This window comes from Platalea leucorodia (assembly GCF_965183815.1).
Source record: "Platalea leucorodia genome assembly, chromosome: 12".
Taxonomy (NCBI): Eukaryota; Metazoa; Chordata; class Aves; order Pelecaniformes; family Threskiornithidae; genus Platalea; species Platalea leucorodia.
Genome location: NC_138834.1, coordinates 15,127,653 through 15,140,403, shown reverse-complemented (window position 1 = coordinate 15,140,403; position 12,751 = coordinate 15,127,653). Strand labels below are relative to the sequence as shown.

Here is a 12,751-nt window from a genome sequence, read left to right as displayed (position 1 = left end):
CAATGCTCCACAACAGGAGGCAACTATTGCAACCTAATGAATCTGCACCACTCCCAGACGAGCCTATGCTTCAGGTTGTATCCTTGTATACACTGAACTTCCATAGGTTTTAAAAACCATCAAGTCCACATCAGTTCCAGTATTGTTATTTCTTAGCCTCCAGTGCATGTTCACAACACAATCCGTTACCTCTAAAGAAATCCCATTGCATTTCTGCTAGTCTGGAAGGAAGGAGATAAGGGAAGGCTAACACACACAGAGCGGATCTCTTCTCCACAGTTACTTACGTGCCTTTTCCTAGAGTTATATTTGATGAAACAACTCATCTCTTCAGGACGCACAACAACGGGGGGACACATTTCCCTGAAGAGGATTAATCTGGTCCCCAAATCAGACTACAAAATACTTTTTTGTCCCTCCTCACTCTCCCTTTAACTCTGCAAATCCGAACCCTGATGTTAACAGCTGTCCCACTGGTAAAGAAACTGGATTCCTTCAGACTCCTACAACATTGGTATGCAGATTTCCAAGGGTAAGATCTAGTCAGATCCCGATCCACTAATGAAAATCTGCTTACAAGATTAATACTGTATCCCAACTTAGTAATGATCAGACAGAGGCATAGGATAACAATAGGAAAGTTAAGATAAGGCACAGGTTATAAGATCAGACTAGACTTCATAATTAAAAAAAAAAAAAAAAGATCTGGGAAACAGCATAGCAGACCATATCAGCCCTAACAGTTTGTACAAAGCCAAGAGCACCCTTGATAATGTCCAAACAGGTTTTAATTCTCGCTTCTGAACACTAATTAAATTACTAGCTTACGTAACTTCTGTAGATACTACACAAGAAAGATATAAAAGGTCTAACTCATGAACAGGCCTCAGCAACGCAACCAGCATTATCTGTCCATGAAGTAAGGGAGCTGCTCTTAAAAAGAGAATCAAATCAGACTTTTGGTTCAGTATCACAGCAACACAATTTGTGAAGGAGGCTAATTACCCCTCTACTTAGCTCCACTGTGTCAATTACTGCAAAGAGCATTGCCAAGGCACCAGGGGCACCAACTGGTCTCATGAAAGAAATCCGTCTGTTTCATGTCCATTTTCCAGAGTCTGGACACAAATGTAGCTCACAAATCTATTTTTCTGGCTTTAAGTAGCTTATTTCAACCTTCATTGTTTTCTTCAACTTCTTGACCACCTATTACTGGAGAAAAAAAGGGCACAGTTTACAACCTGGCACCGCTGGTTAGGCCAATATTGTGGCATATCTCAGTATTTTTATTGCCAGATTGCAGGAACTAAAGAAGCCCCTTTCCCTGCACGTACGAAAGCCCATCCACTCTGCTGCTTCACCTTTTGGTAATTCAGGTCACTGAAATTTATTTTATAAATAAATAATAACTTTTTTTTTTTTTAATTTATTTTCAGATCACTGAACCACTTTCTCCATTAAAAGGCCACGAATTTGCATTCTACATCTGTTGGCATCTGGAAAGCTTTGAAGTCTTCACACTAACTGTCTGTATAAACCAGCATTGCTACCTTAGTATCTTTTTTCCTAAGCAGTGGCAGAGCGAATAAATGACAGATGCCTCTCTTGTTTTTACCTCCTGTTAATTCCATGGTTAGCTTTTCATTCTCAATCATCTTCTTTTTCTCTTCCAACTCTGCGATCAAATTTTCCTTAAGCTCAATTTTCTTATCTTCAAACTCCTTTGCTGCTGCCTTCTTTTCCTTGACGTAATTTTTTTCCACCTGATCTGTCTAATGCAAACCAAAAGAACAAAAAGGTTAACTAAGGAACCAGTGACTCAAGCTAATGATATCACAACAGCTTCTTTCAACTGCTGTATTGATTAGCTTTTCAGTTCAAAACTGTAGCCAGTTCTAAAGATTATCGATAGTTGTAATCAACAGAAAACCATCAAAATGACTAAGCAGTACTATATTGGCAAAAGAATTAATTATTTTTAAAAAACGTTTTAATGTTGCATACTCTGTCAAGTCTCTGGCAGAGAGCTCTTCAGATTTATAAACAGCGCTATCATTTACCACCTCAAACAAGCTTTTTAAACAAGCCAAATGCACAGCCAGCATACAGCAGCCCAAGAGCAAATATTTCTTTTAATTCTATTTTAATGACAAAGTCCAGAAGTTACTGGAAGCAATACCAACAGTAGGCTGTACTACATCTCCAGTGTAATAATGCTAGCTAGAGGAAGAAAATTTCTTTAAGCCTTCTGGGAAAACAAGCACAAGTACTAGTTGATGAAACCGGAGGTTTATACCTCTTCCATCTAGTTAATATATGTTCTGATAAATTAAAGAGTACTTACTTCCAGCTGGAGGAACAGTTCTGAAAGAGAAGAAAGACTTAATTTATTATCTTCGAGGATGCACAAAATGACTTCCCTAACATTTTAAGTCATTGACTATTGCAGCCAAGAGAGGCGGTGAAGTAAACAGTGTACGTACTCATCCAAACTCTACTCTCACTTCACAGTTTTACGCTGAAAATACAGTAACTATAAAAAAATTCCACAAAAATATATCGCTAATTGAAGTTTTCTACAGATTGTCAAGCAGATTTGCAAAGCCTACACAGCAGTATTCCATACTATTCAGTTCAGCTACTATTCCGAGCAGGACTAAGCACGTAGTCCATCTTTCTTCCAGTTTAATTACAAGCAATTAATACTAGATATAAACTTCCCAGACAGAAGCTTGAAACATGTAGCTGAATGTACGGCTGGCAAGAATTCACAGTTTAAGCCATCTTCATAAATTTCAGCAATGACTGTTTTGGAAATAATTCTGCAGCTGTTAGAAGATTCATCTACTCAACTCGCAGGTGTCTGATTTCAGGCTGTTTATGCCTGAGAAAACAAGCAAGGAAATCGTTACGTATCACTGAAGGTTAAGTTCTAACACATGGCAATGATGAGTTCAAGTCAGACCTATGGATAAGGCAAATGGATTTCTGGGTGTGAAATAGTCCTGCTGCCAATGTTTGTGCAATTCCTAACAGCTTGAAATTAAGCAGGATGGGACCCTTCTCATGTGTCCTGGAGGACATAATGCCCAAGCCAAAGTTTTTACTCAAGGTAGCGCCAAGAAGAGGCAACTGAGGCACCTGAGCAGTCCTCAAGTCACCATATTTCACCACCATATTAAGCTTTGGAAATACTTGAAACAGTAAAAACTTCTGTGAAGATCATAGGCTTCAAACATGTTTTGGAGAAGGCTGTAGTAGCAACACTGTACTACTGTGCCTTTTTCTTTTTTTTAAATCATTTTAAACAACAATAAAATAGAAACCAAAGATGCTAACGGCCCAATAAAAATCAAACCTTTTGTTTGCAAAGGGCTCTACCGATTGAGCATGGAAGCTGCGTTACGGAGGTAATAAAACACAGGTAAATCTAAACTGTTGCTTTAATATCTGTGAATTCTCAAAAAAAAAAAACAAACCCAAAACCACCAAAACCTCAACGTGGGAAGGATAAACATTAAAGACCATTTTTCCCATAGTACTAGGCAGTTGGATTTTTTTTATCATAAAATTGAAAGTTATCACCATCTGCCCTCCTGTGGAAGAAATATGTTGCTGCAGCACTGGTCTTTGCCAGCCAGAAATACAAGTTTGCAGTTAGTCTTAATTTTACGAAAACAACCCAATATTACTAGAACGTAGCTCTAGTGCACATGAAATTCATCTCAGAAGACAGATTCCTGTTAACAAGAAGTAGTTCAATTCACTTAAATTCCTCAACCAAATCTTTTACCATCCCAAGCACTTTTAGAAAGATACAATTTATACTACTCAAAGGTTGGTGTACGTTAGCCATCACACAACTGCCACTGCCCCTCTAACGTTTCCAGAGTAACAGCCCAGGCGTTACAGGATTCATCCAACTTTTCCAAAGGAAGAACAGCTACATTTCCTATTTCCACATAATAGCTTCTGTAAAAGGCCCTGCTTCAGTATCCAAGATAAGAACCTACTGGAAAGAGAACAAAAAAGAAGGAGGGAGGGCAGGCAAACAGATCTGATTTCCAAGCCATTTCTCTACAGCACCACAATAAAGGCTACCCAGAAGGGCTGAGAGCTAGGCACTTTAAAAATTCACTTGGGCCTTTGCTCCTGAAGCAGAGCGCCAGGACACAAAGCACAGGCAGCCCCTTCAGTGTCACAGCTATAAGGAAGAACAGTTTCAGCAGCAAACCCTCTTGTTCCAGGGCACAAAACAGATCTTTGGGAAAGCATGTAGTCCTAACTTTCCATTCCTGCAAACTGAAAGCAACAGGGCACCTGAAGGTTTCAGACACGCTGCACAAAAGAACGAGCCAAAGTAGGCAACTGTAGGTTAGGCATGGTGCCAGATAAAAATGAAACAATTTTTTTTACTTGTGCTTTTTCACACAAATGAAGACTAAATCTGTTTATTGGTGTTTAGTAAACAGTCAGCAAACAATGCTGATGAAGGAAAAAAAAAATTAAAAAAAAAATCAAAGATCCCGTCATCCTTCATGCACTCACAACATACCCTCGGAAGCAGAACCCCCCTTTGCTCCAGCAAGTTCCTTTGATTTCAAGGACAGAATTACCTTTATTTTTCTTCAGGTGTTATAAAAAACATTAATTTAAGTTGTATGCAGCACCTTAGAAAGAAATTCAGCTTACCTGCGTTTCGTATCCTTTCTTTGTACTGCTGGTCCAACTTTTTCATTCTTTTCTGATATTCCTGAAGAGTACCTAGTTGAAATAAATTGTGGATTCCCACTGGAATTTTATTTTTTCCAAGTATTAAATTTTCTCAAGGAGCCATACACCACTTGAGACACAAATACTAGTATTGAAATCAGAAAACTACAGTTCTAGTTTGCTTATTTCGATAAGCACGTTCCCCATTTTTTCAGAAAGCCAACTACTCCTTTTAAGAAACGCTTTAGTACACAGAGGGTTAACTACGAGCGTTTAGAGGGAAAAAGGATGGGAAGTGGCTGACATTTTTCACTAAGCAGCATGACTGGGAGCTACCATGCAGTGAGGGATGCTGCTTACATCCTTCAAAACCCTCATCTCTCTACGGCCTTTGAAAAGTGCTGAAAATTGTTCAGGAAAAACAAGCTATCCCCTTCAAAGCTTACCTTCCTGCAATTGCTGTAATTGCCTCTTCAGAGATGCCAGTTTGTCCTGATACATCCTGCAAAGACAGAGAGCACGCAACTTTACTTTGAAAAACAAACATACATCATTTATTTCACCATCTGTTTAGGTAGGTTACAACGTGTTTACACGGAATTCAAAACCTTTCAGAAGAACTTCAGGAAACAAACAAACAAACAACAACTAAAAGACTATTATTCAAATGAAAGGTTATCATTCTCTCTAAAAACCCTGCCACTCCATTGGTTTTACAATGCACCCAAACCAATTATTTTGGGAACAGTTCAGGGTAAAATAGGATTTTTTTAATTTTTTTTTTAAATATTGAAATTTAAAATGACATTTAGATCTACAGACACCAGAAACTTTACAACAGAATCCTTCTGCTACTTTGTCAAGTCTTAATATTTGTGTACTAGTTCCCTACTTATAAAACAGAAGGCATTTCCTGATGTAGATCTTGACACTATAAAAAACCCCAAAGTCTATTCCTGGTGCTGTTGCAAATTTGCTTTTCCTTTCTCACATATCTGTGGTTTAACACAGGCCAAGTCTTCCTGACCTGTATAAAAACATATCTCTGCCAGTAAGCAAGAACACAAAATGCTGCAAATACACGTAAACATCAAGGGAAACTATTTCAAGTCTCCAAAAAGCCCATCTTCTTGGACAGGGCTAACATCCTATTGTTTAAGGGGTTTTAACAGGCGTCTTGATTTTTGTTTGGCTTATCTAAAGTAGATCCTTTATTTTATTTGAAGGATCTGTCTGCAGCGGGATTCATTTGCAGCAAAACTCAGCTGCTGCCAGAAACTGTTACCTATTTCTTTGTTCCAAACAGCAGCAGTGCTTAGTTTCCTGAATACATACAGAACGGAGAAAGTAACTGAGGAGAGAAGAAATGCAAGTATATGGACTCATTAGCTATTACATTGGGCTAGGCACTTAAGAACCCCGATCTTGGCCCAAAACAATGCAAAGTTTTATGCAAAAAAACCCCAAATAAACAGAATATTACCTTACTTTTGATTAGAATGGGTTACTTACTGTTCTTTCATTTCTACAAAGTCCTCTTCCTCGTGTTTTGCCAGGTCCGTTTCACTGGCATCCTCAGTGTCTAAATGAGGTAAAGAATGACTTGTTAAAACTAAAGTAGTACTTAAAAAAACCCCACAAAGTAGTAAATTATTTAAAAACAAAGAAACAAGGAAACAAACAAAAAAATCCCCAAACCTCAGGCAATTTAACCTCAAACACACAACAAACAGGCCTCTGGAGAGATGAATTCAGAAGTGAAATGAACCAACTCATCTCTTTCCTGCAACTGCACCTTAACCTACGTAAACCCTCTGGTAGTTTTGAAATGAAGCTTACATCAAGTCAAAACAACTTCAGCTACTCCGGTCATTTCTTCCCAGTTTAAGACAACATTAACACTCACATACACAAAGGTGAGACGGAAACAGGCTAAAGACTCTGAAAAACGTTTCACAAGCTTCTTCCTCTAGTTTCGCTGCTGCCATAATACACTGTATGGCAGACAGTGACTGAACAGCTGTAACGGATTCTGCATCTTGACCTGAAACACTCCAAAACGAAAATACTATGACTAGCTGCTGTCAGGGTTGACTACCAAGGTCTCAGCAAACATAAAGTTACTTGCCGTGATCTGGACTTGACTTCTCAGCTACACCTTTGCATAGAAGTACTTCAACATTTATACATAACGAAGACCAGCACTACCATAAAGATAGCCCCAATTTTATGAATAGATAATATAAAGTACAAACAAATTAAACCAGTATGGGACTGTTAGCTTTCCACTGTGCCTTTTCAGGCTTAGAAACTATTTATAAGACAAGGTTAGCAAAGAATTAATTACCTTTCTTTCAGTGCCTCCAGGCCGGAGATGTGGTAGGCAGGGCACAGCTGTAAAGCCTAAACTACAGCTATGTTCCCTACGTACGGATGGGGGGCACCAGCCCCTTAAATCAAACTTTTCTCAGATTTTGCTTAAAGTATGAACAAACGCTTTAAGCTTACATATATTAAGATAAAATTCAACACACCAAAGACAAACCAAAAAATTTTTCTTTCAGTTTTAACTGAAAGAAAAATACTTAGATGCCTAGGTCCATAAAGGACTGCCGTACTCGGGTTACTTTGTGCAGCCAGGGAGAGCCCCACGCTGCCCGGTGCGCCATCGTCCTTTGTAAGGACCTACAGGTTTGGCTCTGGCACCTCATTCCTGAGCGTACCAGACGTGATGGAGGACTCCGGCTGACGGAGCAACAGGCGCTGTCAACGGGTCATTCTTCATCTCCCTTATGTGTTGTTTGATGAATCCTACACCCCAGAATACTCTGGTTTTTACTTCCTTTTCCTCTTCTCTGCTGCCTTCCTGGTCCTTCTACAAAATCCCTTTCCTCTAACGTCCTCTCGCACCCCCTCACTTCTGCCCACGCTTCCTTCTACCATAGCTGCCCCCTTCCCACCACAGAAACATAACCAAGTCCCGCACACCAGATTTCTCCCTGCTTTTCCCAGGCACCCAAGCCCTCCCCCTCAGTGCTCTCCCCTTCTCTCACGACCTCTTCTTCAGCCGGGAAACCGCTCCACTTCCCCTCTCCATCGCCTTCGCTTTTCTACCCCCCCCCAATATCACAAACCCTTGTTTTCTTCGCGTTTTCTCGCTGCTCCAGACCACTTCTCCACCAAACCCGACCCAAGCCTTCCTTCCCCACACGCTCCCCTCCACCTCCCCAGCGCCCCTGCTCGCAGCAGCCCCCTTCTTCAACCCGCCATCGCGGGGAGAGCCCCCCCTCGCCCCGCCATGACCCCCAGGGGCCTCCGCTTCCCCGCGCCGCCCCGCCATGACCCCCAGGGGCCTCCGCTTCCCCCCCCCCCCCGCCCTCTCCCAGGGCACCAAAGCCGCCCCCAGCCCCGCTCCGGCCCAGCCCGCCACGCCACCAACCCTCATCGGAGTCGCGGGCCCGAGCGCTCCGCTCGCCGTCCTCCTCCTCGGCGCTCTCCAGCTCCTCCTCCTCGTAGTACTCGGGGCCGGGGGGCATGGCGGTGGCGGGCGCCCCAGGCGGAGCGGGGGCCGGCGGCGTGGCAGACACCAGCCCGGCCGCGCTCATAGCGACGGGACGGAGCCGCCGCCGCCGCGGGCCCGCGCCTCCGCCCGGCGCTCGGCAACGGCGCCAGGACCCGCGCCGCCACTTCCGCTTCCGGAGCGCCGCGCCGGCGACCGCGGCGGGCACCTAAGGGCGGGGTCCTCGGGGGCGGGGACTTGCGGCGCGGTCGCGGGTTCGAGTCCCGGCCCCGCCGGCAGCGTGGGCCCAGGCTTAAACCGCGCCTGGTGCGCGCTCGCTGCCGGGCTTTGCCCTTGGAGCGGTTTATGGGGGGAAGGGAGCTTTGCCTGGGCCCCCAGGGACCCCCGTTCTCGCTTTCTGCCACCAGGATGACCCCATCTGCCACGAAACGCCTGTGTGGCGGGGCACGGACCCACAGCGGTAGGAATGGGCTCGTCAGGACGCTTACACTACTCTTTCCAATTTTATTTCTTTTTTTTTTTTAAAAAACAGAAATTACTCCCTGGTTCCTTTGTACTCTCAACAAAGCACCACCACGGTACTGCCATCTCGCATTCAGCCGGGTGAAGCCGTTGCTTCACGCCAGTAAAGAGCAGCTTCCACGGAACAAGCGTCCGAAGCCGCGCTGAAGGTCTCGCATCTGCCCGATACAGGTCATCCTCCTGACCAGACGCTGCTACAAAACCAAGGATCTACACCCTGCAGTGAGATTCACATGCGGGGACCATTAAATACAAGATCCTACTCCCTACAAAAATGCCTCCCATTGGTATTTCAGGCTAAATACCTCATTTAGCCCTTTCCTGCAACTCTAAGTCCCCTGAGAGGAACGCATTAGTCTCATTGCCTCCAGCAGAGCCATGCTAAAGGCTTACCTTAACAGTTGTGAGGTGCATTCCTCAGCTGCTCAGCCTACTGACTCACTGAGGTACCCTAAACACCTCACCAAGAGAGAGGAAACAGAGTTGGTTTTATCTAAAGGAGGACCGAACTCTAAAACACGGCAGCGCTTTCTCAAACTCGCTGAACCGGGCGCTCAGCAGCCGAGAGGAGCACCAGGTCACGCTCTTTGTTCGGAAAAGAATTGTAATAACGCCGCGGACGCACTTTGCTTTCCTGTAGCTCACCCCAGAGATCTGTTTGCCCTGACTGACAATTTTTAACTCGGAACACCCATGCAAATTATGCCCGATACCTTTTTACATAAGTAAATATTACCTTTCACAGGAGATGAGGCTGAGACACAGCTAAAAGTCAACACTATGAGAGCAGTTCCCAGAGCTCAATGTCCCATTTGAGGGCATTTGGCTTGGCACGTAGGAGATAGAACGCCAGAGCTGCTCGCCAGCTCTCCGTGTCCAAGGAATGCTGGGTGCCAAGGGTTACCGGCATCTCGGAAAGCAATCCCTTTACCTTTCTCCTCTCTCCGGCAGCGGTAGCTGGCAGGGCTGCCCGCGGCCACAGGGCAAACAGGAAAGGGTGTGGTGGCGGCTGCCACATCGCAGGAGCTGACTGGGTGCCCACGCTGCGCCCGTGGCTTTGCCCTCTCCCCGCAGACTTGCACCTGGCCTGAATTGTTCAAATAACTTTCCCAAAGTCATACAGTCACAGAGCTAAAAATAAAGATAGGACTGGCTAAAGCCCTTTCTCAGAACTAACCAGAGCCCCCTTAAAGCCTTATAAACACCATTTTCTCCCTTTCTTCCCCGTTTTCTGTCTGCATCTCTTCATATTTAGCCCACCAGCTCCCCTGCAAGCCCAGTTCGCGGGTGGCAAACTAGCTCCAAGCGTGTCTGAGCCAGGGCTGCCCTTCCAAGGTGAATTTATTCCGCTTACACCACCTCAGCACTTTGTCTGAAGCCGATTTATCCTCTACGAGCAGCCCGCCTTTCACACAGCACACAAAGGGCAGGTGCGTTTGCTGACATGCGGGCACACAAGAACCCTTTGAACAGAAGGAGCTGCGTGCAGCCCGCGAGTAAGAAACTGCATACAGCTGCTGATGCAAAATTTTTTAGCTCATTCTGTGGTCAAAACTGGAATCTCGCTTGCTGTTGCTCCCTCTGTACTAATTCCTCATGTTTAATATTAGCCTTCTGGAGACACCCTCTACTGTCATCTCTCAGGCATTCAGCGGGAACCCAAGGGAGGAGGTTCAGCTTTAAGGAATGCCATGTTTCCCTTACAAACGCAGAAACGTAACTGTCTACGCCCCAAAGAGCTATCAGGGAAAGTTTAAACTTCTCTGTCAAGCTATTGTTCTTGGCTCATGTTTTCATCAAGGCTGTTTTTTTCATCACGACTCATTTATTGTTTTATATACATGCACTCAGTTTGAAAGATTTCTACCTCCTGCTTTGTCAGCATCAGCTACTCACAGAGTAGCTGACACAGAAGTCATGCTGACCGTGTTTTTCTTTTCATTTGTAAGAAATAGAGAAAAAAAAGGTTACGAAGCTCAGCTTATAAACAGAGATCAGGGCAACTCATTTATTGTATGAATTAGATGACTGCAATGAGAAAACCTGTAATATAGTACCTTGGCCTTTGAAGAACAGAATGCACACCAACACCCTTAGCCTGGAACACATGGCTTTCAAGTTCCTGTACCTTTAGTTTCAAAGGGCTCTGTGACGACGGTCCTGGAAGAAAGCCCCGGAGGAGAACAGCTGTCAGAAACATGTTAGTAGAATGAGGTTGCATGAGGTACTGGCAGAAGATAAAGCTCTGCTCCTTCGGTTTGTTTAGCAAAAAAGTAATTAAAAAAAAAAACTATGAAAGACTAAGCCACTGCAAGCCTTTACAGCAATAAAGGAAAAAGTGTTTGCCTCTAGATTCAGAGGCTGTAGGGAACCACAAAGCGTGGCAGAAGCAGCATTAAATCACCTTACCCCGTCTCTGCTCTGAGCTCTTCCTAACCCAGACCTGTCAACCACTGCTAAAGCGCCGCCTTCTCCTCTGAGGCCTTTCCTCCTGAAGGCACGCCACGGCCGAGCCAGGCCTTCTCTTTCGTTGGTTACCGGGACCTGCCACAGCACACACACTCCTTGTCAACCCCCCCCACCCCTGACAGCAGGTACCGAAAGCCTCAGAGCTGCCTTCGTACCGGGCCCCGACACCGCCCCTCGCACCCCCCGCGCTACCGCAGGCCCGGCCCCGGCCCCTCACACACTCGAGGCCGCTACAGGCCCCGACACCCCCCCTCACACACCTGAGCCCGCTGCGGGCCCTGAGGGGCGGCCCCGCCCCAGCCGTTAACGGCCCCGCCCCAGCCGTTAACGGCCCCGCAGCCTCCGCTCCCGGCGGGACCGCGCAGGCGGCTGAATCGAGCACCGATGCTCCAGGGCGTGCGATCGATGAGGCGGTGCCGCTCCGCTGCCTGGCCTGAGCCTCCGGGCTGGGTTAGCCGAGCGCCGATACCTGCTCCTCTTCCTCCCCCCCTCCCGCCGCGGGCAGGCCGTGGAGCCGATCGCCGAGCGATTGGCCGCGCCTGGCAGGGGGAGCCGCACCTCGGGCGGCGGCGGGGCCGTGGCAGGAAGCGGCGCGGACGGGGCCGGGGCTGGGGCCGGGGCGGCGGACACCCTTCTCCCTCCCTCCCTTCCTTCCTCTCGCCTCCCTCCCGTGCGCCGCGGACGTGGCCCGTTGCCGCCGGCCGGCACCAGGTGAGGCGCGGGGGCGGGAGCCGCGGCCGGGAGGCACCGGCTGAGGGGGCGCGCGCGGCGGCTTCGCCTCTGACAGGCGGGTCCCGGCGGGGCGGGGGGGGGGAGAGCGCCGGGGTCGGCAACGCTTTTGGGGCTAAAAAAATGACTTTTTTTTTTTCGCTGTCCCGGCGGCGCGGGGCGCTGGCTGCCGGGGGCCGGGTGTCCCGGGGCGAAGCTCCTCAGGGGCGCAGCTCCTCAGGGGCGCGCCCGCGGCGGGGCCCGCCCGCCCGCTCAGCCGGGGCTGCTGGGGGCCGGGGTGGCTGCCTCCGGGCTTCGAGTAAGGGGGCTTGGGGGGGGGGGGGGGGTGCGAGCCCCCCCCGGCCGGCCCCGCTCCTCCTGCGGCGACTGGGGTGCTGGGAGTGCCCGGGGGGGGGGGGAGCAGGGGATGGGGGGGGCCGCCTCCCAGCAGTCTCCCAGCTGGTTTTTGTAGGACTTGAGACAGGCAGCTCCAGTCCCTGGTGAGCTGTCCCGTGTGCTTGCCTTGGTGGAGGAGCTGTGTGGGAAGTGAGGAGCTCCGGGAGAGCAGCTACAGCTCCTTACAGGCGTCGGGGCGGAGGGGGAAACGCCCCGGTGGGAGAGTGGGGACGAAGAGAAGAGGGAAAGCGACGGCGTCCCCTTCACCTGCAAGCCGGGGACGCTGCCACAGCTCGGGTAAACGGCGTTGGTCCATTAAGATTGCCCCTCAGATCTGTTGGTGAGCAAGTAATTCGAACGGTATTAGTGGAATTCAAGTGAAAAGGGGAGCTTGGTTACTGTCAGCTTTCTTTAAACTCAGTT

General features: G+C 47.4%; 2 protein-coding genes across 13 annotated transcripts in view; one reads left to right on the top strand and one right to left on the bottom strand.

The window, feature by feature from the left end:
- Positions 1-11,634, bottom strand: part of SUDS3 (SDS3 homolog, SIN3A corepressor complex component) — a 29,596-nt gene extending 17,962 nt beyond the window's left edge. For 3 of the 9 annotated variants that reach the window (XR_014229607.1, XM_082325182.1, XM_082325183.1), the window contains exons 1-6: positions 8,153-11,405; positions 6,226-6,295; positions 5,160-5,215; positions 4,693-4,764; positions 2,345-2,364; positions 1,616-1,772 (exon numbers count right to left, since the gene is read on the bottom strand). Coding sequence is in view for 5 of the 9 variants with exons in the window: in XM_082325182.1 (XP_082181308.1) it covers positions 1,616-1,772; positions 2,345-2,364; positions 4,693-4,764; positions 5,160-5,215; positions 6,226-6,295; positions 8,153-8,318 (541 nt within the window). In the remaining 4 variants the exon portion in view is untranslated. Of the gene's footprint in view, positions 1-1,615; positions 1,773-2,344; positions 2,365-4,692; positions 4,765-5,159; positions 5,216-6,225; positions 6,296-8,152; positions 11,410-11,484 lie in introns of those variants that run through there. The other 6 variants (XR_014229605.1, XR_014229606.1, XM_082325179.1 and 3 more) reach the window with 5 other exon arrangements.
- Positions 11,635-11,753: 119 nt separating this feature from the next.
- The window catches only part of TAOK3 (TAO kinase 3), a 93,999-nt gene continuing 93,001 nt past the window's right edge, over positions 11,754-12,751 (top strand). For 2 of the 4 annotated variants that reach the window (XM_082325168.1, XM_082325170.1), the window contains exon 1: positions 11,754-11,935. The gene's annotated coding sequence lies outside the window, so the exon portion shown is untranslated. Of the gene's footprint in view, positions 11,936-12,438; positions 12,669-12,751 lie in introns of those variants that run through there. The other 2 variants (XM_082325173.1, XM_082325171.1) reach the window with 2 other exon arrangements.